At 35.3% G+C, this 26981-nt stretch overlaps 1 protein-coding gene across 1 annotated transcript in view; it reads left to right on the top strand.

The window, feature by feature from the left end:
- The first annotated feature begins 1841 nt into the window (after window positions 1–1841).
- The window catches only part of Gabat (4-aminobutyrate aminotransferase), a 28242-nt gene continuing 3102 nt past the window's right edge, over window positions 1842–26981 (top strand). The window contains exons 1-10 of the mRNA XM_071589276.1: window positions 1842–2064; window positions 7844–7971; window positions 8895–9062; window positions 9690–9770; window positions 9945–10161; window positions 11975–12147; window positions 16480–16617; window positions 21485–21642; window positions 23125–23281; window positions 23937–24048. Of these exons, the coding sequence (XP_071445377.1) occupies window positions 2013–2064; window positions 7844–7971; window positions 8895–9062; window positions 9690–9770; window positions 9945–10161; window positions 11975–12147; window positions 16480–16617; window positions 21485–21642; window positions 23125–23281; window positions 23937–24048 (1384 nt within the window). The 5' untranslated portion in view covers window positions 1842–2012. The remainder of the gene's footprint in view (window positions 2065–7843; window positions 7972–8894; window positions 9063–9689; window positions 9771–9944; window positions 10162–11974; window positions 12148–16479; window positions 16618–21484; window positions 21643–23124; window positions 23282–23936; window positions 24049–26981) is intronic.

The following is a 26981-nucleotide window of genomic DNA, read 5'->3' as shown; positions in this document are numbered from 1 at the left end:
AATATTTTATAATGGATGATTGTGATATTGAGCAAAGATTATTATCAATAGAGTTACAATAATAGTTCAAAATTAGTTATATTCTAGGTGGGCTTGCAGACTAGATTCTAATTAATGGAATTAGTTTTCTTTAAGGTAGGATCTTCATTAGCCTGCGACAAATATGTAGTCTTATAGGATAAAATGCAAGCACAAAAATGTGGCATAACGGTGGAAAATAAGTGGCAACAGTGGCAGCATCACGTGGCAGGTACCGTCTTACAGGTGCATGGGCGCACTATCGCTGGGGATGCGGATAATGAACTTTTAAGTTTCCGCAACTTTCTATACCCAGGGACGGACTGGCCTAACTGGATACTTTGAGTTTCTTGACATGCCGTTGAATGAAGGCTCGAATATTTTACAGGGTCTATTTTGATGGGCAGTCCACTCGTCTACATTGTTCATATTTTCTAATTTCAATTGACGTTATCTTCCGTGCTTTCTGAGTCCAAAATGCTGCTGGGTATGGTTTTATTGGATTTACTTACTATCAGTTACATTGATGCTTGGAAGAATTAGTCGCTCTGTTTAACTTGAAAGTTTTATTCACTGATACTACATAAGGGAATATTCGGAATATTATCTTATCAATATTGATTATAATCTTATCGCTGACGCATGTATTGTTTCAGTTCACGATGAGAGTAATCATGTAGCGCCAAGTGCTCTGATAAGCAGCAATTCCATATGTCTGAGTGACTTCCCAGATGGGTCTCGTTGGAGCATAATTCCAAATTCATTTTTTCGTCGATCATATCATGCCAACAGAAAGGGCCGAGAGAAACAAACAATTCATGAAACAATTTTTCAATAGGATTGGCCCTGTTCTGGTCACATCTGTGCCAATGCCATTTCTATTTAAGGCGGGTCCATGGGGTTTCGAATGTTCTAAGAGGTTAACTCGATTAACTAGAAGTAGGGCGAGTCATATAATAGTGAATTCACCTAATTAAACACAATTTGGGATATTTAAATGTGAATAGTAAACTTTTTCCTAAGATTAAATGGTCTTTTAGATACTTCACGGCAGTAAACATCTTCTGCTAAAATAATAACAGAATTTAATGCGCAATATGCGCCTTGGGTGCTTCAAAGATTTATGCATATGCTTAATTTTGCAGGCTAATGCTCAATGTTTGTTTTTTCGAGATTTTCATCACCATGAAACCGTCGGATGTAATAAAAATCCAAACAATTGTCTTCACATGAAGAAATTTGAATGCCTTACAATAAACCGATCGTGAACACAATGTTTAGGCTATGAAGTTAATGTTTATTCGGGAATTATTTTGAATTGAACCATAGAGAACAATGAATATCCAGAAGTAGCGGATCGATAGTTGCAACATCTTATTCGCAAAACTGGCCTATAAATCAAAATTATTTCAGCACAAGCAATGAGGTAATGAAAATGTAAATGAATGGCAAATACTTCCCAAGTAGCATTAACACGAATGATGTTCTAATTTAGTTCAGCGAGGTTCTTCTATACATGCATGCTTCAAAGACAAGACAAGTTTATCGGGAAAATATTTGCTTTCTTATATGGACAATTTCAATCTAATAATCATCTGCCGGGAAAGTTATTATTTCCGAGTAAAATTTAACAATGTGTGAAGTACATGATAAAGAATTGAGAAATGTTTTTAACCTTTAAAAGATAATGATTTGTCATTTTCAGGGACGCTTTATGATTTCGAACCGCCGTGTTTAATCGTTGCATTATCAACGAAAATGTCTTTATTACAGTCAATGACGTTCATCCCGCGGGTAAATTTCAAGGTCTTCCTCCCCAATTGAATGTAGCTGTCAGCTAGTTGACTGAAATCAAGGCTGTAGTCCTCCCCTTCTTCTCACACCGTACCACCCTTCTCAGCTAGCCGCGCCAGCATCAACCGTTGCTAGCTTCTGATTGCTTCGGCGCATTGTGAAGGGATTTGTTTGATATCGCTACAGAAGGCTTTTGAAATATGTCTATCTGTCGGATGCAGAATCGTACATCGCTAGTACTTCGGCATTATTGTAAGTATCATGTCAATTATTCGGCTAATTATGTGACATATAAATATGTTTCTGCAAGACCTGCTTTTTATAGAAACGTGTGGTTTCACTTTTGATATATTCCTTGAGCATCGTCGCATTCGTTAGTTTGTAAGGAAAAATACTTCATGTCGTCTGATTACAAATCAGACTTGGCGTTTACGTTGTAACTAAGAATACGAATAAAGTTCGGCATAAATGAGGCTTATTTTGATGATTAATTGAACTGAGTTACGAAGACATTCAAATTCTGTACACATTGCAGCCACTAACGTATATGCATTACCATTGATTTATACAGTCGTTTATTTCCATAAAATGTGTTGCTTATTGAGTGTAACTTATTTGATGTTTTTATGTGGGAGTGTATTTCTTTGTCCTGGGATTTATTTCTCCTCCCACGAATATTTTGAAATTTTTCGTTCATGACCGGAGTTGCGATTGCCAATGATGGATTAAATATGCTAATCGAACAACTTTGGCATTAAATGATTTGAAATTTCCATCTTTTCATTTCTGCTGGTCATTTCCTTGTAGCAATTTAACTTAATCCAGAAATTCCGGCTGCTGACCTAAAAGAAAGTTGTCAACTTTCACAAGTCTTGAAAATGTATTGTCTCTTATCGCAATAAACCCTTGCCCCGATTTACCAAATGCACTAGCTTGTTTTGTTTCCTTTTCTTACCCCGTTGATAATTTTAATTAAGAAAGATAATATTCAATGGTACACCATGTTTACACGTACTCAATGCATTAAGTAATTTAGCATATTTCAGGAGATAAATCTCAGGTATTTCATGATCGTTAAGTTTCCAGTTTTTGTAGTACTTTTCGTTCTGGATCCAACAGATAATTTACCTACATGGCGTGTTCTCTATGCTATCATATAGCAAATAATAAGTGGAAAAATTATCAGCGACAAAACGTTTCAATTTTCCTGCTTAATAAATTACTATATGTATACTATTCATGAGCTCAAAACTTTTCTCCTGCCAACTAATGAATAGCATTGAATGGATTTTGTTTATGGCGTCCTTCCCTGAATCTATATTTCCATAGTCTTCTCCTTACGACTTAAAACTTCATTCCCTGCTGAGTAATAATTGAAACGCTATTCCCTGCATGTAGCAGAACTGCCGCCATTAATTGAACATAACACTTACAAAACCATTGATCCATGAAAAAGTAATTGTATTTTACCTTTGGACCATACTATAGACTCGTGGTACTATAAAATTTCAACTTTAGTTTTTAAGATTTTTTTACAAATAATTAATTTGTGAAGGGAGTTTCAATGTGTGCGGAATTGAAAGATTTATAGTAGTGTGGGATATTATGTTTTGTCTTGTTTGGCCAGGCTAAAAAATGTAGGGGTGTTAAGTTTGTGCCAATCCAAAACCTACCTTAAAGATAGAATATAAAATAATACACAAAATTGTTGTTTTTTAATTCCACATGTATTATTTATTCAGAATAGACGAAAACGCATATTCCTTGTTTTGTTTGAATTAGAAATTCTGTGTAAAGATGAGGTCCCAATGATTTATTATCTATCATATTTTCACAACAGAATGAGCAACTTAAATACGAATTGTAAATGAAAATGTCATAGTCCTAATTCTAGAAGGTTGATATATATTGTGTATTCTTAGTTTATTTTGGCAATAGTTTTAATTGTAAGGAGAAAAAGGGAAGGGAATATCACTGCGAATTTACCTTTTAAACATATTTTGAGAACTTCACTGTATTGAGCGGGTAATTCCTTTTAATAGTGGTGACATGAGCTAAATAAAATGAACTGTTTGTTCTAAATGGTCTCCCATCCATACACTTTACAGAAATCCATGGTGTAACAACTTATTCTGCATGGTATACTTTTGTTGTTCAGGAAAGAGAACTGCAGAGTTACCTCAGAACAGTACATATCAAAGGAAAACTATTATCAGTGAAGAAAAAGAAGCTAGCGTATTGAAAATGAATGAAATATATTAATTCTTTTATTTATGCATCACATTAATAATTAATCCATATTATTTTTTAATCTAAGATTCAAAATTAACTCAAATCTATACCCAGAATATAACTGAGGAAATAGAGTTAAAAGCAGTTCATACCCTTCTTGCTACTTTCTTTTGAGGAAGGATTTCTCAAGAAAATTCAGATTTTAGGCTACATAAGGAAACTTGCTGTCATTAGTTTCTTCCATTCTGCATCTTATCCTTGTCCGATTTTTACTTTTCTCATTCAAGAATTGTTTCATTTTCAGCATATTCTTTTCTGTTATTGAAATTTCTAATACATGTCACCTCATGTAGAGAGCTGATTCGATCATATGCACCCTCAAATTTCTGTTTTTTCTTGTCTACCTGTCACCTTCACTATCATTGTTCAGTTTATTCTCTCATCATGATGATGTTTATTTGAGAGCTTATGAAAGATCTTCAAACACTTAATCAAGATAGTCGATTTGTATTCTGTTTGGTGCACATTGACAAAGTCATTACAAGGAACATAATTGTGATATTTGATATAATCAGTTTGACTGAGAAAAATTGGTGGATCAGTTTTTGGGCATTAAAGAGGCAATTTTTTCAGACATACTGATGCCCTCAAAGACCTAAGTTAATTTCTTGGTTTATGAAAATATTGCTACAGAAGGTTAATCCTTGCTATTTCCTGAGAACATTGAATTGGCATGGTGACCACAGTTGAATTGTCACTATAGCCACAAGGTTGTTTCCTGGTGAGATTTCTGTAAAATGTTACTAATTTCATGGAGTAGTCATCTTCAGCACCACATGAATGCCAAATAGAGTATGCAAGGCAGCATTAATACCAGGGGAGGTTGAAAAGTGATGCACACATGTTTTTAGAGCGCGAACAACACCAAATAGCAAATCAGGCAAAGGGTACATTAAAGTACAATTCTTGAGTTTCAAAACATAATTTATCAACATAGCCACCGTTAAGGCATTTTTTCATTATGTTTTTTTCGTTCAGTCACTGAAAAACTCTTCCTACTTTTCTCGAATTTTGGACTTGGCAACTGCCTTCACCTCATTTTCTGAGTTATAATGATTACCCTTGAGGTGTCTTGAGTTCAGGAAAAAAATACAAATCGAAAGGCGCAAGATCGGGGGAATAAGGATAGTGTGGAATTTGTTCAAATTTCAGGTTTCGCAGAGCCTCTACAGTCACTCGCGAGGTGTGTGGATGAGCGATGTCATGTTGCAAGATTATTGGCCTCAGTCTACCTTTAACACGACAAACTTCTTCCTTGGATGTTCCAGTATGGTTTACGATATGCTTTTGAGTGATTTGCCAGTCATTTTTAATCAAATCTTTGACAAGTTTGCAATGTTTATTGTTTGTGGCAGGCTTGCAGCCACAAAATTTTACTGCTCATCAATTTACATTAGACCTATCAGAAACATTTTCACTGTAAATAGCTTTTAAACGACAATGAATCTCAGTAGGAGTCAATTATTCAGCAGTTAAAATTCCGTAACAGCACACTGTTTAGCTTCCGTTGACATAGCACTAGAACACATCTCCATACCTCCGCTTCTGGAAGTACACTGGGTGAATGAAATGACCTCAAACATTTGCATGCATGTTGAGGGGGAATGTTACTTCCACATGCCACCAGGAGTGCTTCTGAGGGTAATTTTGTTTGCGGTCTACAAGCATATGTGTATTAGTTTTCAGCCTACCCTCATTATTATAATAATTATTATTATTTGGTAACATTTGACAATAAGTTTGATCCGTCACTCTTGGAAGTGACCCCTCACCTACTAACAGTTGAGCTGGCTGATCTTTTCAGAGCAATTACGAAGTCCTGCTGGTTCCAAAGATTTTTGAAAATGATAAAATGATGGTCAAAACTTTTGGTACTTACACTAATGCTATCACCTGCTTCATACATATTGTCCAAGGTCTTCCTTTCCCTTGTCATGATTTTAAAATAGAAAAATTTAAAATTAAAATACAAAAAAGTAAGTATTTTGGAAAATTTATATTTAAGTTATTGGTCATTTCTGCTCAGGGGAAAAGGATAACCAGTTAGACTATATTATAAATCAGTATTTCTATTTGCTGCTAGTTTTCAATAAAATTAATGAAAATAGGCACTGCACCAAGTTTATCATTCTGTTTGTGAAGAGAATACTGTAGATTTATTAGGGATCATTTTATGCATTTTTGAAGCTCTTATTTAGTTGTCCCATGATCATTGAGTTTTCGAGAGATTCTAGTGGAGGTATTTTTTTAGAAATTTTTTTTGCATAAATGCTATGGTCAATGCTGTTATGCATTTATTGTCGTTGGTAATGCTAATCTAAGTGGTTATTTGAAGGTTAGTAGAAAATTCAGACCATAGAAAAACGTTTGCTAAGATCCAATTGTATGTGACATTGATAATTGAACTAGTAGTAGTATTTAGGGGAGGCGACTGACAGCTAAGGTCATTTGCGCCATTAGGGATGGACGGGAAAGGATGAAGGGTGGAGAGAAATCCGGTGTTGGAATTAGCAAAAGGTGCCAAGGGGTCCACAGCTTAACATCCCATCTAACATATGGCGCACTCACCCAAAGTACCCTCCACAAAGCACCTCAAGTAGGGATCGAGATACCTATGAAAATTATTTGATGCCACCAGGATTTGAACCCAGGCCCTCGGGGTGGGAAGCCTGTATGGTAGCCACCGCATAATCTTGATCCCCTTGACAATTGTAGGGGTGAATTTAGAGCAAGCAGACATAATTGGTATCAACTGGGTATGAGCAGGAGAAAACAATAATGGTGTATTTATTTACGGATGCACTTTAGGCAGCTACAAAGAAATCATTCTATTAAGCTTATTGTAAAGATGAAGCAGCGATTAAAAAAAGTTCTATCCTTGGCAAGTCTTTCAATTTATTTAACTCTTGACAACCAATTTTTAGTTACAGCATTTGTTGGGCCAATAATTGTATTATAAAGAGCTCTTATAATCAATGAATGTAATTAAAAGGGTAAGCAAATGGAGCTATGTAAGAATTGGTTTGATTAAAGTTATAGATATATATTTTTAATTGAAAAAATGTGACATTTGATTTTATTGAAGCCAAATGGTGTGTTTTATTAATGTACACAATTTTCTTGGAGCAATAACTTGAAATGTTTTTTGTCACCTGAAAATAATCAAAGCATTAACAAAATATACCTAGTGGTTTAAAAAAATCCCATTGTTGACGGTAAAATAATTTCTTTCACTTGAAAAATATAACAAAAATGTTCCAAAATAAATTATTCCTGCCTGTGTTGATTCTATAATATGTGCCTATATCATTATTATTAGTGTCTATATTATTTGATGCATGAAAGTTATATCTTTTCAAAATTACTTGTTTACTCACCCCAATATTCTTCCATATTTAAAAGATTTTGTTTTAAAAATTGATAGTCGTTTTTAGTCGTTAATTTTGAAAATTGATGAGGTGAAATGAGAGTACATTGAAACAGTTCGGCCTTTGATATGTCTAGTTGATAGAGATTACTCATTTTGTGTGACCATCATTTTAAGTGATATTTCATTTATTCACCTTGACATTTGGAAAAGAGATTTGATATTTTATCTTTTACTTTGTTTGGTTATGACTCAATGCCCTTTTGGTGATGGCTACTTAATAATATTTCAGTTGAATTGTCAGTATTTTACTTATATTGAACTTTTTGAATAGTATGTATATGCTTATTTGACTTGCTCCTGTTCCATCAGTAAATTGTCGGAGTAATGCAACTGCTGCCAAATCCCTTGTGGCTGGGGAGCCAAAAGCTCCAAGCATGGTTACTAATGTTCCTGGCCCAAAATCCACCAAGTTGTTGCAAGAACTGAATACCATACAGGTATTTTCTTTTATTAAGTTTGTACTCTGCTAGGAAAAAATAGAAATCTCTTTAGTGCATGAATATTCAAATGAGGTAAATATGGCTAAAAAAAATAGGAATCATTCTTGAATTTAATCCAAACCCAAGCCAGCTTCTTAATTAATTTCAAATCTTATTTCATTCAACTTCTTGCCTTCTCTGATGGTATTTTTGCATTAATTCTCTTGGCAAACATCAGATGTTATACCTTCGAAGCCTCCTCATTTTGGCTACCGTCATCCTCTTGTATGATTGTTTCTGTCCGCTCACAGAATGTTACACTTTTTCCTTCTGCCTTTCATTCACTTGATCTTATCTTTTCCATGTACACTTTCAGCATCTCCAACAATTGTTTCTTTCATATTTTTTTTCACTAAACTTTAGTTTTCAATATATTTTTATGCCTAAATAGAGTGCAGTGGTTTCTCCAGGCTGTACATAAAATGTTGAATCATTATATTATTGTCTTGAACTTGCATAACTTTTAATCTCAACTTCTTTTGCGGGCTCATCTTCCTTACTACCCACTTTATCCTCAGATCCACTTTTAAGGTAACTAAACAATGGTTTATTTCAAGTTTAGGACCACTTAATTTCCTTGTGCCCTTCATCAATGCTGTCTTTCATTATATGCAAGAAAAAAAAATGTTTTTATTAATGAATGAACAAAATAAATGCTTGTTAGTAAAAATATTTTTGCTCATTATTCAAATTACTCGCTGTGCAATGTGCTCATTAAGCTGGTTCCATTGAATGTAGTTAAATGCTGACTTGAAGGTGAATATATTATGTGCACACCTAGCTGATGTACTACCATTTTGTGCAACTGTGTGTATGTACATGCTGTTAGCTGTTTGAGCATAAGCAAAATCTAAGGATCCCATCTATGAATCTATTTTCAGATGGCAGGATCTGTACAGCTCTTTGGTGACTATAAGAGATCCCTGGGGAATTACCTTGTGGATGCTGACGGAAATGTAATTCTGGATTTGTTTACTCAGATATCATCAATACCCCTTGGTTACAACCATCCAACTCTTGTGGAAGCTGTCGCTTCTCCCGAAGCAATTGTAAGTAGAAAGTAGTTTGTTTTACCTTTATAAAAATCTCAACAGAAAATGTGACTTGGTTTAAAGGAGTGCTCAGCTAAACTCATTTTTGTGTATCTAAAATTGATTTAATGTCAAATAACACTCCTTGGTAAAAAGTTAAGGTTACTCAAAGCTCACCTCTTTAAAATTTTACACTCAGTGGCTTATTTATCCGAATGACCTGATTACTAGAGACAGATTTAATTATTGAATAATTGACCCTGAGACATTGAATGAGGAGGATGAGACCCTTGAGTAAACAGAAATCTTTTAGGAGTGGATGAGTACTTTTTGAGTAAAACTACACTGATTGTAGTGCAGAGGAAAAGCAAAACATAATCTTTGTAGCGTTAATCAATGTTTTATTTAACTGAAATCCATTTAGTACAGTGGTTGTAAATTAATAAATATATGCTTGACTGGAAAATAGTGTCTAAATACCTTGTAAATTATGTAATTGCATGAAGTTGGACGACACTCAACAATCCGATATGGAAGTTATTTATTTGATATTTAGTGGTAAATAATTAAATCTTATTGGCTTAAAATTAGCTTCCAATTAATTCTGATGAGAAATATTAATTTTAATAAGCATGTCTCTTTTAGAGTGCAATGATCAACCGTCCAGCTCTTGGGATGTTTCCTGGTGAAGAGTGGCCATCAAAACTGAAGAATGTTCTACTTGATGTAAGGATAAGTTTGCAATTTCAAAGCAAGTGTTAAAAAAGGATTCACTGTTCAATTTTAATTTAATATAAAGTATATTATTAAATTCTAATGATCAATATTTATTCCAAAGTTGATCAGGCTTTGTAAGAAGTTAAATGCCATATATTAAATGATGTATTGTTTTCTTTGCAGGTAGCTCCAGTGGGTCTTAAACAAGTGACCACCATGGCATGCGGCTCCTGTTCCAATGAAAATGCGTACAAAGGAATTTTCTTCTGGTATCGCTTAAAACAACGGAAAGAACAGGGCATTGATGTAGATAAGATTCCATTTACCCAGGAAGACATGGACTCTTGTATGGTGAATCAACCTCCTGGAGCACCTAAGCTGGCCCTTTTGTCATTTAAAGGTGAATATTTTCTCTCCTGTTATTTAATTTTATTATTAGGATAAGTAGTGATGTTAAACCTTCAAATAAAAAATAAAGTTTACCCAGTTCCTAGTATTTGGAAGGATTCTGTTGGGCCATTTTGGTCCAAGTTTCTCAAGGTCAGAAAATAATTTCATATGGATGCTGCCATCTTGCATCTCTATCACAATACTCAGTATCCCTTGACATATTTTAATTGGATAAAATTATACTCATACTAATTACAACATTTATTTATATTTAAAGCCTGTGCAAAGTTAGACTTTCCTCTTATCTAGTTAAAAAAATTGCCATTTAATCCCACACATCCACCCCTACTTCCAAGTAGAGAGCTGACAAATTCTTTAGTGGTAGTAAAGATCTTGGGTGACAAATTATGAAAATTCAGAACTTAGTTGGATAAATAAGTTGGATCTGTTTTTCATTTCATTCATCCTGTATTCATTGTGCATGCTGAGGTTCTAGAGAAAGATTTAGGATAAGAAACCAGCGTAGGGGGCATAAACTAGAGTAGGTTGGACAATTCATTAATTTAGGAAGTGATTGAGATGAAGATTGGGACAAAGTAGTAAGGACTTTAAAATAAGAATAATTTTAGGTTAAAAAGCTTTTTCAAAGAGGAGGGAGTTAATTTTGAGAATGTTCATATAGAGGTGAAGAAAATATTACTTAATGAAGAATTAGATTTAGAGTATGGTTTTGTGTGGCTCTGAAACTTTGTTATTGATGTAAATATGAAATGAACGTACCTACGGTCATAAAGCAATGAAAACAAGATAGCGGAGACCGTATACTTGTTTGGCACTAGGCTTGCAAAGGGGGGAGGTAAAACCATATGGTCCTTTCCCTTTTGATTTTATTGTTTTTTATTCCTGTGTGAGTACAACGGCTTCCTGGTATAGGAGATATTCTTGCCAACCCTGAGTGTGTATGTGTGAATGAAATTCACGAGAGTGACTGTTATTTCTTAACACAGCCTAGTGATTGAATAGTTGTAGGTTTGTTTTATTTTTTATCAGTTTTGCTTATTTTGTGTGATTGAGGTTTACATGGGTCACTGTTTCCCAAGCACACCCAAGTGACCTAGTGTGTCCCTATCTTTCCCCTTACATGTAACTTTGTTTTTACCTCCCCAATTAACAAACCTAGTGCCAAAAAAGGTCTCAGCTATTTCATTTTCTTTGTTGTTGATGCTGAAGGAGAAGCCTAGATTGGAGGATTCTGAGATGTTGGTGAAGAAGAATGGAAAAAGTGAGAGAGAAAGAAAAACAATTGTTCTGAGTATGTTAGGGGAGAAGAAATGATTGTTGATGGAAATTCAAAGGTGGTAAGAAAATGGGTTCTGAGGATTTTAGATGGCAATGGAATATTGAAGGCTGTGATAGTGGGAATAATTTAGGGCAATCGTGGTCTAGGCAAGAAAATAATTGGCTTGCTGGTGGGAATGTAGAGAGGCAGGAAAGTATTCACATTTAATAACGGTTTATTATTTGGCATAGTACTTGCATATTTAGTGGTATGCTAGGTGGAGCTTTAAGTATAGTGGTGAATATCCTTGCATTGATCAAAACCTACCTGTCTAGAAGCCTGTGATTAATAATATTGATTTATTATATGGTAGACATAGCTTGTAAATATTGCTTGGTTCCCAGTCTTTTTTTGGTGCAGAATCCTTTTTTGACCCCAGTTCTCGTATATCCACCTCCCAGATTCAGACAGTAGTGTATAAAATCAAAATGTACAATATCTTCCTGATCACCGCCTAAAATTCCTCTGGCTCCATGTCTTTTAGGTGCTTTTCATGGTAGAACTTTTGGTGCCTTAGCTACAACACATTCAAAGCCAATTCACAAGCTTGATGTACCATCATTTGACTGGCCTGTGGCATCATTTCCTCATTACAAATATCCTCTTCAAGATAATGTAGCTGAGAATAAAAAAGAAGATGACAGGTGTTTGGAACAGGTTTGTAAAAGACTAATAATCTGATTTACTATCACCAAGTTAATCTTTGAAATTGTGTAATGAGATAAAAACCATTTAGTGGTAATCTTGTATGGTGTACTTTATAGGCATGATTATATCTTTGCAATAAGACAAAAATAGTAAAAACAGTTAGATACAATTTTAGGTTGTTTATTTCTATTACGTAAAAGCTTATTAAACATAGCCCTAGTGAAACCTTTCAGGCTTAATTTTGTTGAATTAATTCATACTGAATTGAGGAATAAATGCTTGGTTATTCTTTAAAAATTTTATTTATTCTCAACCTGGGATTCAGTATGAAACATAATCAGCCATGAGTATGTACAAGGTGATAATAATAATAATAATAATAATAATAATAATAATACATTTATTTGTCCGGAGATTTGTTGCATATTCATACATACACAAATATAGGACACGTCAAATATAATTTTCACAATTTCACAATAGAAGAGATACAATATATAAATATATATATATATATACATACCAATACACTAGTATAATTACATATCAATTGTTTAAGCCGGAATTGATGCATTGCGACAATTCAAGGTATTCATTTACAGAATAGAACATATTATTTTTTAAAAGGTTAAACAGCTTTTTCTTGAAAACAGGTACTTTTGTTTCATATTTGATTTCATGGGGAAGTTTATTGAATAACCTTAAGCCCATTGCTTTGGGCCCATGGGCAGTATTGTATGTCCTGACAAATGGTTGGTGCAGGTCATTGCAGGTCCTTGTGTAGTGACTATGGTAATTGTGGTTGGACTTGTAATGGGAAATATTACCCTTTGCATGTAAGATGACATTAAATATATATATGCAAGGTACTGGTAATAAACCAAGTCTTTTGAAGAGAGGTTTACATGGTGCATCGCAAGGAGCATTGCTCATAATGCGTATAATCCTCTTTTGGATTTTGAAGATTACGCCCGCATGGGGAGAGGAACCCCAGAAGAGGATACTGAAAGTAACACGAGAATAAAATTCACCATAGTAAATGGATAGAAGGACCTCTAAATTTACAGAATACCTAATATTTCTAATAAGGAAGCATAGGGAGCTTAACTTGCTGCGTAATTTGAAAATATGTTCCTCCCAAGACATGTTTTTCTGCAGGATTACTCCCAGGAATTGGGTACTGGAATTTTGGGGAATGCTCACACCTTCTACATCTACTGAGATTGCAGATGAAACTTTCTTTTTATTAGTAAAATAAATCAGGCTGGACTTATTTATATTGGGTTTTAGGAAGTTATGAAGACACCATTTATTGAAAATCTGAGCCACTTCGGCTGCTCTTTCTGTCAAGCTGTCTACTGAGGAGGCTGATACAATGATATTTGTATCATCAGCATACAGTATTGGGTCTATCCCCTTAATGAGCTTAATTCCTATTTGATTCCCAATTTCATGCATACGTTTTACTTTATCAGAGGTTTGCTTGACTATAGTTCAACAATCGTATATGTTCCTTTGCATTTTTCTCAGATATCTTGAAAAAGGAAATTATGCTCGTAGGAATCATTTCAGATATTTTTATCACTTCTATGAGGTTTATTCGAATTTGCGCATATTTTTACTAGCAAAACATACTCAAAGCTGAAAGTATTGCTGAATATCCCATGAGCAAACGGTCCACTCCTTTAAGTAAAAATATGAATGAATAAATAATGTGGAATGGTATCTCTATTCATGGTATTGTTTCAAATCTGTAGATGCACACTATGAGCTAGTGTACTAACTCTACAACTGTGGTATGCTGGAGTGGTTCAATAAGGAAAAGTAATTGTCTACCAGATGTTTGCTACTGTTGTGTTATTACTACCTTTTGTTGTTTTGTGAATGCAAAGTTTGAATAATTTTCCTTGATAGTTTGAAGAATATTTGGATGTTGACAAACATTTTTTCTGCTTTTGCATGTATTGAAAGGGAATATGACAAAATTTCCACAGCAGTTTTAGCACACGTCACATTCATCAAATGTAATCAAGGAAGGTTTTGGATGGTACCTTACAATTGTTATGTTCTGTTTATTTCATTAAAATCTTCCAGTTTGCTCTGCTTTAGTTCATTGATCAGTTCTTTGTCCATTTTACCTGCCGTCGCTGCCTTCCAAAAAGGCTTATTCTCTTTCTTCTTCTATTGTACTTGCCCGATACTTCCCTTCTATTATGGCATGTAACATATGATTACCTCGCAGTATTTCATCTGCCAGCTTTGTCTGGCTTCTATGGATTTCCCGCAACAACTGCCTCTTTTCTCCCACCATAATTTAGCTTCAGTGTTAATCATACTGTCTGCCCAATTTACTTTCTTCATTCTTCCCCATTCACATCTCAGAAGTCTTAAATCTATGCTCATTCTCATGCCTTAAAGTTCAGGTTTTGGATCCATTATGTGCTCATATCAAGGTATTCGGTGATCTCTTCAACTTTTTATTCCAACTTCAAGGAATGAAAGTCCTATGGAAACATAGGTAAGAGTTAAAATAAAAATTGAAAAAATCACTTAAAGATAATATTTTGCATTTTTAACAATTATTTTTTCCTTGTAAAATTTCTTGTTACAAACTGTTTGTGGTCTCATCAATTTCAGAATGAGTTTTTACTTTAGTTATTCCCTTGCTATATCCTTGCATATCTTTAACCTTCTTGTGGAGCACTCTACTTTTCTTTCTCTGAAGTTTCTCCATGTCTTTGAAGTCCTCTTTCCATCATTTTTCCTATCTCCTGTTAGGGTTTAGACTAACCTTGTTATTTAATTTCTAGTACATTCATGCTAAGTCAGGCTATGTGAAGGTTGGTGCAACTCTACATAAAGTGTGTTGCTTTAAGTGTGTTACATTAAGTGGGGCAGCTAAGTTACAGTCTTAAACTGGACTGGTGTCAGCAGCCCTTTTTAGCACTCCTATTGATAGTTTCCAGCATAACTTTATGGAATCGATTTATATTTGAAATGCACCTGAAGATGATGTTGAACGTCGAAACCCGGGTCGTCTCGTAGTAAATTTTCAGTGGAATCAGAAAACCACTCCTATTGTTTCCTCTGCTTATCTTTCTATCCTCCTTTGAGGCCTACCTGTCTTTTCTCAGCAGTTCCCATCCACTTAACCTTGGTTAGTGATTTGTAATATTCTTCATATTCTTTCTTTTTTATGGTCATAAAAGCTTCAGAATTTTACTTTTGCACTCTTACTCTATCTAATCCTTTCAAATTGTATATCATAACAAGTAAATTGAGGTCTGAATATGCATCTGTCGTCAGGAAACTGTAAATTAATGATTCTGTTTGAAGTCTACGCCTGACTATGATGCTATCTAATTGGTACCTATTTCTACTAACTTACCAGTATTTTCCATATGTGCCTGCCCTGATAATGGTATTAGGATTAGGTGTTTTTTATTATCAACATTTTCTCTGCAGAACTGAGTCTCTTGCTTCAATTATTCCCCAAATTCTAAGCGATGCTCTCCTCCCTTTCTCATATCTCTCTCCTTGCCTACCATTGGGTTTCCAATCACCTGCCTCTCAGCATGCTTCCAATTATTTATTAGAATTGATCATGGTTTGGGTACCACTGAATGAATGACAGGACAGTGCAAGTGGAAGAAGGGGAGAGGAAGGAGTTAGTAAGAAATGTGTGTGTCACCCACTATGAGAGTGAGATGCACCCAAGTTGGGGTTCCTCCACCTGTACTGCAACCCCTAAAGCCCTTTCACCCCTCTCCTGTTGTCCCTTCAGCCATGCTCATGCCATTTTCGACCAAAGCCCCTTTGCCCTTGCTTATCTCCTTCCATACACTGGGCCTAACCAATTTCCACTAACTGTTCCTCCACACCAGCACCCCTCCCTACCATACCTGAACATGTATGCATGGGCATACATCAAGTGTGTGTTCACTGAAAGATGCTGCGCTTAAACAAACCCAATGCTACATTTAATAAAATGTAATGCAGAGTTTGCACCAATGCTTTTCTCTATCCCTTCAAAGGGGAGGAGGACTGATTACATCACAGTGTAAAAATGAATATGAGAAAATCTGGAAGTTATTAAATAAGTTTCATTTACTTGATTTAGAATTATTATATTTGAATCTGAGCGTAGTAATAAAAGTTGCAAAAGCTATATTTTAGCAAATAAATAAATGGCATGGCTGCCATTTATTATATATGGCTGAAGTTGCAAAGGATTGCAAGTATACTGATAAATAGATATATAGTTCTACATAAATACGTAATTGTATCATTTTACTGGAATGCATAAACAATATTTAAATGAAAGTTTAATCTGATTACCAGGTTGAATCATTAATAGAAGACTGGAAAAACAAGAATATGCCGGTCGCAGGAATAGTAGTGGAGCCCATACAGTCTGAAGGTGGTGATCACCATGCATCTCCCGAATTCTTTCAGAGGCTACAGCATATTGCAAAGAAGGTGAGTTCAAAATTTGTGTATAATACCATTTAGAAGAAATAGCTGGACTTTCTTTGGGTTTCAGTAATCCCTGAGGCAGGAATGAAGGGTGAAATTTGAAGTAGAAGTCAAAACATCCTCTTCCTCTTTTACCATCAAGTGGGTAATTTTGCCGATCCTCTTTTGAATTGTAATAATTGACAGGTGGGGGCTACCACTATCAATATCACAGGCAAATCTTAGAAAAGAACAGTTATTGATCATTTCAAAGTAGGGGCAATTTTTGATTAATGTACACTGTATTCTTACATTTCATAAATGTATGAAATTAGAAGAAATTACCAAATGGGAAGATGGGATTTTCAAGTAAATTGTCCTGGTTGGAGGTGGGAAAACATAATTTTGGAGCCAACAATTGCGTTACTTTCTCATCCATTTTCTCTAAATCAGCTATGCTCATGATTCGACACATGGTAGTCCAGGGGTAGAGTGTTGCACTACTGACTAGAGGACCCTGGTTTGATTCTTGGGCAAGCCTCTGGGCAGCCTCAGCTTCATCCAAGCTGTGGGATTTTTTTTGTGCCCCAGATTTCCCGGGAAACTAAAGGTACAGGGAAAGGGACTGACCCCCATACCCTGTGTGAAGTTCACATGCCATTTGGCTTAGTATTGGGTGAACTCTCTTCTCACTATTAAACTTACCTTCATTTAACTTTGTTTGTAGTTTATACCTATGATTGTCATGGTTTCAAATGGGAAAGGGGACAAAAGAAAAAGAAAATTGGAAAAAGTGCCCAAAAATGTAAAAAAATGAATTTCTGAAGGAATATTGTGAATGGGCATTTTTTCAAACATTCCTGAGTGTCTGATAAAGGAAATTGTTGGAATTTTCAGGTATTTATCCCTGCTGGTAGGGGATGGAGAATGTACCCAAGGTATCCTCGTTTGTAGTAATAGGCAGCTAAAAGTGTGTGGGGAGAAAACCCCAAAAACAAACCCCAGGTCAGCTAGGGTAGTGTCCAAGCAGTCTTTGAATCTACTGGTGACTAGCCATACCAGCTGGTTAACGATCCACCGAGGAACTTGCTGTTCCTGGAGCCCTGTAAGGGAGAGAAAGGGGTCCTGGCGGCTGAGTTCCCTGGTACTCAGCTGGGTGTTGGATGCTTGGCATGTACCAGGGAACAATACCCCAATTTGGCCGTAGATTTTGCGTAAACAGGCAGCTTGGAGGTGGCAACTCCCGGTTAATTGGTTTGTCTCATCTTAATGTTTTGGTGGTGAGTGCTGGAGTAGTGAGGTACTATATAGGGAGTTCAAATATGTGTAGCTTTGGAGGGCCAATGTACTGGAGTTGTAAGCTGAAACAAGTACAATAGTACTATGAGGGATATTTGAATAGTTCTTGGCCTGCTGATCAAAATTATAATTTAAATTGTTACATGTTATCACCTTTGATGTTAATACATTTCATCCAGTGGTGTTCCAGGGCCATTATCCCATCCCAGTAGTGTTCTTCGAGAAGTGCTGCAAAGTACTCGTCTCCAGCTGCAATCGATTCTTGATGAACAACAAATGTTGACCAGCAAGGAAACATTTGAGTTTTCAGAATAGGTGAAGGTTCAAGGGAGCCAAATCTGGGGAATAAGGTTGATGTCCCAGCTCTTCATGGTGCAAATTGCTCAATTTTCCCATTGCCATGACTCTTAATGTGAGCAGGTGTTCAGATGGTAAATGGTTTTTTCCTCTGCAGGCCAGGCCTGCTTTCACGAATTTGCCATGCCACAATAAACCAGAAACTAGTATGTGTAACACCTTTTTAGTGAAGAATGTTTAGTGAATTTAACGGTAGAATGTTAACATAATTAATGCCTCATGAAAGGAATTAGCATATCCTACACTTTTCCATTTCCTTTTTTTTCTTATATGGACACATGAAAAAGGAAAATGCCTTAGTCATTGAGGCACCTAAGAATTCAATTACTACTACTACTACCTCAGATGTACAATTTGTATATTCCTACTGATCCATAATATAGGTTTGGAACATTATTGTGAGTGCTTTCCACAGCCATTGTATTGAAGGTAGAAGTTTCTGTTTCTAAGAAAAGTGAAGGGAAATATTTCAATACATTTCAAAATCAGTAGTTAGGTTGCTTAACTTTTTGAAATTGTATTTTTAATAGAGGTTGGCCAATCAACTGTTTCAGCCAAATTTAATGCAGCACCTTATAATCTGATGCCATTTCCATATAAACTTTGTAAATTCTCCTTCAATTTACTGGCAGTGCTAACTTGTTGTAGTGAGTGGACTAGCATTGGTGGGAATTGCTGGTGGATATCACATACATTATTGTAGTGTGTTCCAAATGTACAGAAATCCTGGTGATGTATAGTTTATTAATTGGTGTTCCGTTTGGGTGTAAGTATGCTTACCTTGAGTGCTGAAAAAACTTCATTTAATCAAGCTGCTTAAAATGGAAAAAACATTAGCTGACCAGATGATCATCGGCCCTTGCCTTTCAATTTGCATACCTACTTTAACAGCAAGCAAACATAAGTGCCCATTGGTTTTAAAACTTCTTTATTCAGCATGACAGTGTCAATGGCTTTGAGCATCTATTGACTTTGAGTTTGAGAAATCTCATTTCTCCCTCTAGAACAAGATCTAATGGTATTACTTATAATAAACAAGGGTGCTATTGAAAAGTTATTCAAAGGCAGAAGCAAGTTTGGCACTTTTGACAAGATAGCCACAGCTTGGGATCACATGCTCAAGTGAGCTGGTGACACATGCTCTATTAGATGCTGTATTTATATCATTTATCTTCCCATTGATTTATTTATACATGCGAATTAAGGACATTCCAAGAAAATATATATCAAAACTCAAGCGATTATTGCTGTCCGAATTCATCCACAGTATATTATTTCATCCCATTATTTTGCAGTGGTAAATAAAATAAAGTATTCATTGATAAAATGTTTATAAATTGAAATAAGGCTTGTGGAACAAGGAAACAAACATGTCTTCTACATGTGGTAATTGGCTAACTTGCATATACAGTTTTTCCTAGCCCATAAGACTCATTATGATTTTTCAGGTCAGAATTTAGGTAAAGTTCTTGAGTCAGACGGGAAAGTATTTTAACGTTAACACCTTTTGGAAGATTTTAGATTTGTTAAAGTAAAAAATTAGAAAATATATTGTTTATTAATTCTAAAATCCCACAAATTCATCATCACTTCTGCTAAATTCATGTAAGCAGTTATTTTTATGGTGAAATTCTATAACCTTTCTATTGTATTCATGTGGCAGTTATTGTGCTTTGTAGTTCTGGTATGCATTTATTATATAGAATTAGTGCATTTGAAAATATTGATAAATTTCTTTGCACTACCCACTCTCAATTTTTCTGGTTACTCTCCTTCATTTATCATAATAACTGGGGCAGGAATCATATGAAAATGTAGAAGTGGAAAGCTTTGGGTGTTCAGCACTTCTGTAGACCTACATGCATAAATTAACTGATTGTAGTTTTCATTGCTATTTTCATTTAATTGTGATTGCTGCCAGATTTTATCAATTGAAACATCTTTGAAGATGGTAGGATTTTTAGTGCATGCAAAATATAATGTCCAAAGTTGATATCTTTAACATGATATTTTATATACTTGATGGGGCCCAATATTGTGCCCACTGTAGTAACAAAATGGGGGATACATTAATTAATGATATAGTATAGACAAAGTATTTGAAAGAAAAATGAGCCTTGTGCACCTTGGCCCAATTGATCTGATTTGTGAAAACAGTCAGATTAGGACGTTTTCTTACCCTCATTTCATACACCTCCCACTTCTGATTTTGCCCAATCTTGGAAGGGGACTCTTTAACCAAGTAGCACTCAAAAAGTTCAAACCTGGCTGTGGCCACTGTGGGAAAGTGAGCCTCCAAATAAACCTGAAGTCTCCAAACTACCGTAAGACTCAGCACCTCGGCTGAAGAAGTAGTTGAATACCCTGTTGTTATGATCTCTTTTATCATACAGTTAAGGTAAACACAACAAGGTACAATAAATTCATGAGTCACCAATTTAATGAACATTTATAATGTAAAATATTTTTCAAGACTTAAACTTGTCTTAATCAATTTAATTAGCATCCACCTGATTACAGTTTGGTTGTTACACATATTAGGGAAAGTCATAAAATGTAAGATTAATGAATACATAAGATCTGAAATGTTTCACAATCCGTTGTTTTGTGCATACTACTTGTACATTGTCTGGATGAAAATGAACTTATCATTCACTCTGTCAAGTGTTTGACATTATGCTGTCAGCCATCTGAGTTATTGAGTGTCAGAGCCTGGTGGAGACTCGTCTATGGGGCTTGGCTTGAATTTGGTCTAATCAGTGGTCATGCATCCCAATTTGTGAGCTTTGAATGAATCAGACTCTTAAAGAGAATAGGTGAGACCCATATCATGCAAGTCTGAATGACCCTTGAGGCCAATTTGCACCCTTCTGTCATTCCTGTCAATTGTAGTAACCAGCAGGCAGAGCTAGCTGGTACTGATATTCTTATAATGTGCTTGTATAAGTTTTTTTATGTATAATAATATTCTAAAACTTGGGATATTTGATCAATGCTCACAGAGTTCATTCTGCTTGTACCATGTGACTTGAGTGATGTCTCTGAACTCCTTCATGATTGGAGGAAAGAATTTGAGGGTGAATAAAGACATGTGGGAGGGAGGGTGTATGTGCATGCAGAAATGACTTTACAATTTGTTGTTTTTATTTGTAAGTCAAAATGTGCAATACTTGCACATTTGTGTGTGAAAATCATGGACCAAGGTTTATTAAGATTAAATGCTATTATTTTGCAGAGTGGGGCAGCTCTACTAATTGATGAGGTACAGACAGGGGGAGGTTCTACTGGAAAAATATGGTGCCATGAACATTTTAATTTAGATTCACCCCCTGATGTTGTCACATTTTCCAAAAAAATGTCCACTGGAGGATTTTTTCACACACCAGAGATGAGGTAAGCATTATTTATTAAAGCTGTGAGAGGTGATACGTATTTAGTGGTCTCTAAGATATTCAGTTTTTCAAAGAACTGTGGGAGATGCAGTGGCAGTAACTTTAAAGGCCAGTCTTCCCAACAGTCAGTTGACAAGATAAAGGAGTATGTGATGAGCCAGCTGATGACCATTCCAAAAAAGGACTTAGCCGATTTGTTTTAAAAATTGGAGGAGACTGTGGGATAAGTGTGAGGTCCCAAGGGGAGTATTTTGAAGGAGACTTTAAGGCCTCATTGTTCTAGGTACACTATTTTTACCAAAATATTTCATGGCTGGATATTTTCCGGACAGATGTCATAGATATATTTTCTGACAAAACAATGCCATAAATTGAATATAATTAAAATGTAATAATATTACTCATACAGTGTGCGTTGCAAAAATCTGGACCAATTAAACAATTTTTCCCAACTTTTCTTATTGCAAAAATAAGAATGTTTTCAGCAGGTTTTGAACTAAATTGTTTATGGTCATAAGCAACAAATTTATTCAATAAATCTCCTATTTACTTGAATGACGGCCTCCATTTTTGGTCAGAAACATTCGCAGGCCTGTTTTAATGCACCATGGTCCATATTGGCGAATATTGGTTCAATTATTGCTGTCAATGATGCAATGTTTGAATGTGTGGACTTGTTGGTGACCCTTTCGACCATGCTCCTCATATAGTGCCCAATGGATTTAAATCAGGGCTGTTGGGAGGCTTGAATTCTGTGGACCAAAATTTCAATCCATGGCTTCATTACATTTGTCAGAGCACGCAAATAAACTTATTTGAGATATTTTCCCCTTGGTTAAAAAATGAGGTTGCATGATATCACCCTGACAACCATTGGGTATCCTGACAATGCACTCCTTTGAGTGAGTTTTCCTCGCTGATGTTGCAAAACCAATTGTTGGAATGTTCAGACTCTGAACATACTCTGCGATGACATTGTATACCATCGGTCTTGGGTACTTGAAAAACATGAGTGATTTCTGTCGCTGAGCGACCAGAGCATAAACTTTCAATAATTGTGGCTCTTAAGTTATATTCCACTTTTGTTCTCAGCATTGTGACTGTTTTGATGTCATGCCTTGTTAGTACATACATAAAGCTAATTTTGATGCCAATCACAAACTTAACATGCGCGATAAAATGGTGGGAATTTTCAATTGAAGTTTGTCCGGTCGCTCCGTGTGTTTGAATTGCTCTATATGAAATAAGCAAAACAATTAGGCATATTTAAATAGAAAAACTATTGGCCATTTAATTGGTAAGCTAGTTAGCTTAGCCACTCAGCAATCTAGATGAATAAAAATTTAGAGATATCTGCATGTTTATATTTTTAAGACAGTCGGGGCACATTTTCTACTGGAAAAGTCATATAGTTATTTCGTATAAAAACCTTATCCCACAAGTTCCAAATGGTTTTCTCTCATTTTGACCTTATTTTGTGTAGGCCAAAGCAAAGTTACCGCATTTTTAACACTTGGATGGGCGATCCCAGCAAATTGTTGGTGTTGGAAACTGTAATGAAAGTGATTAAGAGAGATAGCCTGTTACAAAATGCTTCTACCACTGGCAGTATGACGCTTAAAGGATTGGAAGAGTTACAGGTATGATTAAGATGATTCTGTGGTGTTTTGGTTTAAAGTGCCATGTCTAGGAAATGGAAGGAATACGATTATGCTTGTTCTATTTTTAAAGAGGCAATTTTTGCTCTCAATTTTATCTAATAGTCTTAGCCTGATTATTTTTAATAATTAAAACTTGTGAAAAATGCTGATTTAGAGCTTTTTGTGTAAAAGCATCAACTTGGTTGTAGTTTCTTATTCAGGTATTAATTCATCCATTAAAGTTTTTGTATTAACTTTATTTTTGCTTGATTTATTACTGTTTTTTAATTTATTATAAACATTTCTTGTTTGAATTCTTTAGTATTTTGGGAAATAAGTATTTAAGGAAGAGTGTCGAGTACCTATTGTTAAATTTGTAGAAGACATGCCCATAGGAGAATGATAATGATTTTGAATTGCTTGATCATGAAGAAATAGGTCATATCTTGCCATTCATTTGTGCTGTTTTAATCAAAAGGCATATGTGGTGAGGGGTCTAACCTGGTTACTCATGTTATTCGCTCTAAAATTTGACTGGTTTCTTTTCAATGTATTTTATAGTGAAATCCATTTGTGATGCACCTTTTTTGTTTTAATTTGGGTAAACTTGGCCAAGTTTATCTAATTGATGCATTATCCCTTTGTCTCATTTCAGTCTGAATTTCCTCATTTGTTGAATGCTGCACGTGGTCGTGGGACTTTCATTGCTATAAATTGTCCTACAACTAGACTGCGAGATGATATTTTATCCAGGCTACGTAACAAAGGTATGTATGTAATTTGAATGACAGTATAGGTAAAAGTATCAGTTATCTTTTAGCTTCACCCAAAGGCTAGTATCCATCCTGCATTATCACATATAAAGGTGGTTCTAAGCTAATCATGTTTTTGCGAGGTCTCTAACTTACCTCAAGTTAGGCTGTCTTAGACAGTCAGGCATTTCAGCCGGTGGTTAAACAAATCTGATTGCAGCAGCTTAGGCCCAACCCTTCTGTTGACTGTTAATACTTCCAATGTAATTAGAGGCGTTGATGTGGATTGAATCAGTATTTGTTGAAGTTTGACTGATTGAGAATAATACTTTTCAGGTTGATTAATACTGAGTAAATGTGAAAAGTTTAATTTTTGAATCGGAGTTAATCCTACAGTTGTTGGTTTATTGGTATTCTACCCTGATTAATTGAACTTGCTCTGCCAAACAAGACACTAAAGGCCCTTAAAAATTGCAGGGAGGTGGAAGAGTGCTGAATTGTAACATATTTTGTAAGTAGAAAGAGATAACTTGAATTGGGGTTTTGTATAAAATTTTTGATTGTTAGATTTTTTATCCTGGAATTATGATTGAAATATTTCCATATTTGATGGAAAGAATCTGATTCTGATTAAAAGACCACATATTAATGAATGGGCAAGGAATTTTGAGCAGTAGAAAGAACTTTGATGTGAAGCTGTAATTACCTAAAACATCTGTGAAGTGAATTCTCACGTATTGATGGGCTCACCTCCAAAATGATTACACTGCTGACTGATTAGGATCACAATTAAATAAAGCTCGAATTGAATATACTTTTGTCAAATACTTGTAAATGACGTATGATGTATTAATTTTCTTTCTACGCTAGCATTCTATAATATTTGTCTGCGAAAGTGCCTGATATGTAGCACACTTAAGTCTCAGCGATCATTTTTATGCTTATGCTATTGATTCTTTCTCTTCAGAACTATTTTGAATATCTTAGCAAATCTTACTCGGCTCCCAGTCTAATGCATCTCATAGTTTTGAAGAGATAGTGACATCCTGCATTTTTTATGCCGGCACATTTCTTTATCGTGCAACATTTGTTCATGGTATTACTTTTATTACCTCTTGGTAGTGAGTTTATTCTGGATTGATCTCTATGGAGTGTGATGACTTTAAAAATGTTTTGCTCTAGATTTTACTTGGTTCTTGTGAACCGAAAGAGTGGCAAACATCCATTTTGAAGAGAGAAGAGTACTTTGGTAAATTTAAAAAAATCACATTCTTGAATAGCATTTTAACAAATATCATAATGCTAAACTCCATTCAACAGTGCTAATTTAGGCAGTGTTATTTATATGCTAAGATAAATGCTGTTTATATGAAGCCTGTAGAAAGTTTGTTTTCACATGCAGCTATGGAGGTACTAAGGATAAAAAATAAGAGAAGTAGAGGATGGCAAATGATTTATTAGGTGATGATCAGTTTGGGTTTAGTAAGGGGAGAGGCACACGTGATGCTGTAGCAGTTATGAGGACACTAGTAGAGAAAACGTAGATAGATAGATAGATAGCGGTCTTTATTTGGGCGAAATTGAGACCAAATGGTCCCTTCTTCCATTTAACCCATAAATAGAATACAATCAAGATGGATGAAGATCAATAGAATACAATCAAGATGTATTTGTTTGTTTTGTACACTTTGAGAAGGCATATGATAGTCACATGTGTAGAATTAATGAATGCATTGCAGAAAGTAGGGGTGGATTAGAGGAAAAGGTGACTAAAATGCAACCTAAACATGTCTTAGGCTACCCAGGTGCAAGTGGTAGATGGGGAGTCAGGATGGGCAGTTTTAAGAAGAGGGGTAAGATGGGTGTTCATTATCACTGGTGTTTTTTGACATATACTTGGAGATGATGGTTAAATAGGCATGAGAAGAACTGGAGATGGGAATGAAAGTCTGTGTGATCACCAATGTATACAAAACAAAGGTTATGAGGTTTCCGAAGAGGAAGACCCAGTTAAATATTAAAATTAGAGGGCATAATCTAAAGCAGGCAGAACAGTTTTCCTATCTCAGGAGTGTTCTGGATCGTGAAGGTTGAAGTAGCTGAAACATCAGAAGAAGAAATGCATGAGGTAAAGACGCTTTCATGTGGAGAAGGTTTGATGCCAGGGATGATGAGTAAGGATGTTAAGATTAGTGAAAACATTGGAATAGAGTCCGGTTTTGTACAATGTGAAAACTTATTTGTGGAAGCAGCTGATAAGCATAGATAGGCCCTTGAGATGTCAGTGTGGAAAAGGAAGACTCTTTGAGATGTGTGGGTGGAAAAGGAAGGAAAGGAAAACGTATTTTTTCATGCATATTAAGTGGAATGTTAGGCAGCTTAGGAAGGGATGGAAAAGTATAGGCACGTCGGATGGAATGCATGCAGAATCAAAGGAGGACTTATTTTAATATATGATCAAGTTTTGTCTTGGGCAAGTCGGCATATTAAGTTTGTGTCAGAAAACTTACCTTAAATTGTACACTGCCAAATAAAAATAAAGCCTGTTCATTGTTTCATTAATGTCTGTAAAGAATATGCGTTAGTGTTCAGGGACTTTCCTAAGCCAACCTTCATGTGGTAGGCTACATGCTAAGAGTAATTATATAAAGCATTTATTTGATGAATAACCATTCAACTAATTATCTTTTTTATTAATTTGGACTTTTAAAGTACTATAGTGTGCACATGGACTGTACCATACTCCCTTTAGTTTAAACCAACACTGCAAAAATGTTGACTTCTTTACCAGCCATTGCTGTGGGGAGTTCCACTGAATCTTTGTGTTACTAGCTCTTTTGCATGCAAACTCTTTTGCATGCCAACTCGTACTAATGCATAATCTTATTTGCAATACCTTTTCTAGTTGATAAAATGAAATATGTTACAAAATTTTATGATGCCTAATT

This window comes from Hetaerina americana, unplaced genomic scaffold (assembly GCF_022747635.1).
Source record: "Hetaerina americana unplaced genomic scaffold, ioHetAmer1.1.p SCAF_1, whole genome shotgun sequence".
Taxonomy (NCBI): domain Eukaryota; kingdom Metazoa; phylum Arthropoda; class Insecta; order Odonata; family Calopterygidae; genus Hetaerina; species Hetaerina americana.
This window is presented reverse-complemented; position numbering and strand designations above follow the sequence as displayed.